The sequence below is a fragment of the Octodon degus genome, unplaced genomic scaffold (assembly GCF_000260255.1).
Source record: "Octodon degus isolate 3935 unplaced genomic scaffold, OctDeg1.0 scaffold00103, whole genome shotgun sequence".
NCBI lineage: Eukaryota > Metazoa > Chordata > Mammalia > Rodentia > Octodontidae > Octodon > Octodon degus.
The window spans coordinates 928,271-934,317 of record NW_004524679.1 but is presented as its reverse complement, the minus strand read 5'-3'; the positions used below and the strand labels follow the sequence as shown (position 1 = coordinate 934,317).

General features: G+C 34.1%; 1 protein-coding gene across 1 annotated transcript in view; it reads right to left on the bottom strand.

The window, feature by feature from the left end:
• Positions 1 to 7: 7 nt before the first annotated feature.
• Positions 8 to 6,047, bottom strand: part of Sh3bgrl (SH3 domain binding glutamate rich protein like) — a 90,438-nt gene continuing 84,398 nt past the window's right edge. The window contains exon 4 of the mRNA XM_004638826.2: positions 8 to 197. Within this exon, the coding sequence (XP_004638883.2) occupies positions 165 to 197 (33 nt within the window). The 3' untranslated portion in view covers positions 8 to 164. The remainder of the gene's footprint in view (positions 198 to 6,047) is intronic.

Sequence of the window (6,047 nt, the reverse complement as noted above, 5' to 3'; positions counted from 1 at the left end):
ATGCATTCATTTTATGATACATGAAAACACCACTTAATTATTTTAACTTTAAGCAATTTCTTTTGAAATCAAGATAATTTTGCTATTTGAAAACTTATAAAAGCAATAGGGACTCAATTTTCAAGACGCTTAAGGCAGAATGCTTAAGTCAGAATGCATAAGGTTCAGGCTTGCTGCTTTGCCTGGGCTTCTGCTTCCTGCAAAAAAAACAAAAAGCCAAATTACATATAAATCTCCACAAAGCAGATCCCCAGTTGTATTTTGTTTAGACTACGTAAAACCAAATTACTAAGAATATTCAAAAGCAGAGCAGTTAAGTCCAAAAAACACAGCTTAAAACTTTTAATAGAAGGCTGGGGACATAACTCAGTGGTCTAAGCACCTGTCTGGCAAGTGCAAGGACCCAGGTTCCATCCATGGTACTGCATGCCTTGCAGGCCCCAGAACCTTGGGCCCCAGAGGTGGGCATGGTGGCACAATCCTGTAATCCCAGCGCTGGGGAAGCTGAGAAGCAGGATCACTAGGAGTCTAAACTGTGTAGCAAGATCCTGTAACAAGTAAATAAAAGATTAATTTTATTTTATTTTTCTTTCTGTATTTTAGGGAAGGGTATACAGGGTGTTCAGGGTCTCACTACTAGATTGGATTCACAGTGATTCTTCTGTTTATAGCCTCCCAAGTGCTGGGATTACAGGCACATGCCACCACACCCAGTCTCAATTGCTCATTGAACCCCAATTTTTTTATTTTAATAGAAAATTTATAATATATTTCGATGTCCGGGCCTGCCATACTGGTCCCACCTCCGGGTCACACTGAGACAGCAATTGAGACTGGCTGTGGTGGTACATGCCTGTAATCCCAGCTCTTGGGAAGCTGGAGACAGGTGGATCACTATGAGCCCAATCTAGTAGTGAGACCCTGACTACCCTGTAGACCTTTTCCTAAAAATACAAAAAAAAGGAAAAAAAAAGAAAATTTATAATATAGAAACTACTGTCAAGAAAGGTAACTGTTAATCCTGATATGTCAACTTTATTGCATTAAGAAACGCCTAGTAGATTATTAAAACAAATACCTTGGTGCTTCTGGGTAGGTCATGAAGGCATGATCTTGAATACTAGTATGGTCCCACTCCAGTTTCTTTGTGGCACTGTCCCACTGCTCTGCTTCTCTGCTTCCATGAGCTCCCAAAGCATCTATTCTCTGCTACATCCTTCTGCCACAATGTTTCTGCCTTGAAGACAGCTGACCATGGACTAAACCTTGAAATCATGGGCCAAATTAAACCAATCTTCCTTTAAATTATGCATATCTGGTATTCTATGTCGATGCCAGGAACGTCCACACAAGACACACAGTCAAAGACTGTCTAATCATTATAAATGGTTTGAAATTATTCCATAAATGGAACTGACTTAGAGTGGAAAATTAATATTTTAAAATAATCAGCTAATTTGTTCCTCAGGTGATGTTTTATAAAACTTGAGGGTTCATAAATGGACATGATTGTGTATGCCTCTAAGCCCAAAACTTACAAGGTTGAGGCAGGGGTATTATTGCAAGTTCAAGGCCACCTTAGGCTACAAAGTGAGTTCAAGACCAGCCTAAACTGCATAGTGAGACCCGGTCTCAAAAAGATAAAAAATTTGAGAGTCTATAAAATTATTATCTAATGTTTGTAGTTAGTTGAATTTTGTTTATCTAAGGTTAACTTAAATAGATAATGTGGTATTCATTAAAATATTGTGGCTTTTATGTTTCATGATAGTAAGCAGGAAAAGAGATCAGGTTGTCTTCTTTTCTTTGGACAGTGAGTAACCTGGCATAGGAATTCTGAACTACTTATGCACTTTGGCTCCCAACATAATACTTTACACAGAATGGTCTTCTAGTATTATTTGGGGAAATAAAGATGTATGGTAAAAGTGATTCCAGCAAAAGGAACGCCAAGACTTAGTTGTAGAAATCAATTGTTCCAAATATTATCCCTCTAAAAACCAGTCAGACATTTAGTTGTGACTATCTAAGGAAAAGTCAAAAGTGGCTGGGTATTCTAAAATGAGCCTAGGACAGTAGATCCAAAAGAAAAAGGCAAAGGAAAAGAAGCTATATTTTACCAAAAAAAAAATGGGCAATGAAACAAGAAGATGACATACTTCATTGTTCGTATACCCCTAACAGAATAGATAAAACAAATTACTGATAACTTTCCAAAATGCCTATAGGAACAAAGGAAAAAAGGAAGGAAGGAAGGAAGGGAGAGAAGAAGGAAGGGTACCGAGGAAAGGGACAATTTCCAAACTTTTTTGAAGTTGCTGTCATAAATGTGGCTATGAAAATAAATTCATCTTGTATCTATATTACATAATTTGTTTTCTTTTATGAAACAGACCTAGAACTACAAAATTCCTTCACACAATAAAACACATTTTATGCTAAGATTCACAAAAAAATTGCAACCTATATAATTGAGGAAGTAGTTGTACATTAGTATGAATAAGCCCTAATGCAAAAACTCTTCCTATGAGTATGTAACATATTTTTATTGTTGTTTTGGGTTTTTTTTGTGTGTGTGTGTTACCAGGGATTGAACTCAGGATCTTGCACTTGCCAGGCAGGAGCTTATGCCACTGAGCTATCTCCCCGGCCTAGTAATTAGTATTTTGAAAGCATCCTAGATTTGTAAGTCACATCTAATATTTTACTATAATTTGTTATAAATTATATAGCTTTCAGTTACCCTTCTTAATAAATTACTACTACAAGCATACAAGACAATTGTTTGTAATGTGTCTTTAGAATTTATCATATTTAAAGAAATCTAATTGCTTAATTAATCAAAATTTTAAATCAATATTAACCTTTACTATTACTTGAAAATAAGCAGTCAATATTTAGAGAATCATAGGATATCTAATCACTCAGAGGATTTTAGAAACAGCAATATGAAGTACACTCTACTCAACGTAAAAATCATTCTATAAATTCATTCATTTTAAGTCAGGTAATTCTGGTTTCAAATTCTGGGTCAGCTACTAAATTATCATATATTCCTGGACAAATTACTTAAATGATCAGAGATCAGTTTTTCCTTCTGCACAATTGCATTACTGATACTTAGCTCATACAGATGCTGTAAGGATAAAATTAGATGTATGTGAAGTGCGTCCCTCAGTACACTGCATACATCCCTTAACCTTCACCAACTCCTTCCTCTGTTTTTGTCTAGCAACTAAAATAAAACCTAGAGATGCAGTATGAATAAGATAAATTCAGTGGATGTAAATGGCAATAAATCTCTCAGAAGTGGCAGACTTCCAGTGAAGAACAATTCTCTACCCAGCAACCCCTGCTCCCTCAACATAGCACTGAACACACCTTCTACAGGGAAATCATTTTCCTCTTACAAGAACATCACGAGGTTTGTTTTTTAGTAAAAATATCAATTATTTTATTTTATGTCTCAAAACGATTACCTCTAAGGCAAAGAAATGCCAGTGATAAGAAATGTTTTTATTGTAAAATAGAGCATAAGAATATATATATATATATATATATATATATATATCCTTTTAATGCACCAAGTATATACAACAAGATACAGAAATTATTTGAAATTATTTGACTTCCATAGAAAGATACTTTGTTTTATGGAAATATTTGCTATAGACTACATTTAAATATCATGCTTGCCAGTAAATTGCTTTTTACTAATTTTAAATGTAATGACTATGCACTGTAATTATTAGTACAATGAATTAGAGAAGAACATGTATATTGGTTATGGTTCCTTTCAGACTATTTTTTGTTTTATGTGTGAATTTTAAATATAATTAGAAAACTGTACTATAAGAACAATTCTATAAACCACTTTAATATATAACAGACTACACTAATTCCCTCTTATTCAGAGTATATTCCTAGTGGATGGCTGAAACTACAGGCAATACAACATCATATAAAAAGATTAACAACAATAAGAAGTGCTCCAACAATTATAAAAACATACTAACAAAATTATGTGAATGTAGTCCCTTTCTTTCTACTGCCATGAATCAGTTAGTACATCCAGGATAGATAAACTGAACAAAAGAATGATTCATATCCTGGGCAGGATGGTGGAAGATGGTGAGATAGTTTATTGAATTACTGAAAATGGGAATTTAAAACATATTATTTATTTCTGGAATTTTACAGTAAGATTCTTGGAGCATAGCTGAGTTCCAGAGATTGAATCTATAAAGTCAGATCTTTAATAAAGGAGGTTGGGGATAATGTATCATTCTATGATATTATGAATTCATCACGCAGGTAAATTACTTTTTATTTAACATATTGTTGTCATTTCATTTTTTGCAAAGTTCACAATGTACATAATACTTTGATTTATGTTTTTGTCTTTTAAGTTCAGTTAGTTGGTGATTTCATTTAGTTGAAATTCCTGCTAAAGATCGAACTTTTAAATTATTTACTATTTAAGATTGCAAATTAGGGCTGGAGAGATGGCTAAGTGGTCTAAAGCACCTACTTGGAACAAGCTTGGCAAAGCACAGGGACCACGGTTCAATCCTCCAGCACCACATGCCAGCCAGCCGCGCCCCCTGGTGGGCTGAGCTGGCCACACACACACACACACACACACACACACACACACACACACACACTAAATGTTAAAATAAAAAAAAAGATTGTAAATTACATTTCACTCATGTTTTTATCAATTATGCTTTTTCATGTATAGGATACCTCTATTAAAATATAATACCTAAAATGAATGTAATAGGTAAAGAAGTATAAATAAATATTTTTGAAGTTCTTGATACATAATTCCCCTTCTGCTTTCAAACTGGAGCACTAATTTATACTATCCCAGCACTGTATTTATGCACATTTCAATGTGCTCGTCTCTGCACCAAGCATTACTTTGTTTTATTTTCATTAATTTACAGAGAAAAAAATATTTCATTTTACAACATTCCTTTTATCATCAATGTACTTTTTCAATATGGATTACATAGTTGTATTTCTTACTTGATGTGCTTTACTCAGCTAGTTATTTCTTTGTCAGCTCACTGTCTCATTAAAGGAGGAAAACTGAAAATTGAGCTAAATGATAAAAATATGTGAATAGTCTTGGAAAAACCGTATTAAATATTAATACCCAGAATTTCCCTACTACTTATCTGCTTAGCTGGCCCTATCAGCTCCCCTTTGTTCAGCCCTTCATAATGCCCACTGCTCTTCTGAATTAAATCACATCTTAAATACTGAGACAATCATATCTTTGTTTTTTACCTATTTCTCATCATGGCTTTGCATGTCTATAAGATGAAGTTAAAACTATCCAGCACAGCAATCATAATATTGCTCCATCTTAGCTAATTTCCCCTCCTCTATTAATGTTTCCTGTTTTAAAGTCATATTGTATTGTATACTGCTCCCAGAACATATATTATGCAGAAATACATGCCAATACAGTGGTTCCGGTTGCTGTCTCGGTGAAACATGCCTTAGTATCACTTCATAATTAAGGAATCTCCAACAGCTCAAATGCCACACATCTGTGAAAGCTTTTATAGTTTCAGTAAGAATTTATGATTAGTTCTTCTGAACTCCTAAAGGTCTTTATTTACACTTTGTTTTAAAATTTATAAGAATATATCTTAAATTAGCATTTGTTCAATAATTATTTGTGCTTACATCTTCATGAGTTTATAAACACTTAGAATGTAAGGAATATGCTGCATGCTGTGGATTTACCCCACCATTAACGTTAAAGCTTGGTGCTCAAAAAATTGTTGCTGAATAAGTGAATCCCAATTTTAACTGAAAGGAAGGGAGTCATCAGCCTTAAAACAGTAATTACGTAGATTATTTCATACTTCTAGTCTGCTCTAAAAGCAATAATTTAATTTCAGCCTCATCTTATTTAAATAAAGGTGCTTTACTTAAATGTTCTTAGAACACAAATTATGGGGCTGGTGAGATGGCTCAGTGGTCTAAAGCACCTACTTAGAACAAGCTTAGCAAAAGCATCAGGGACC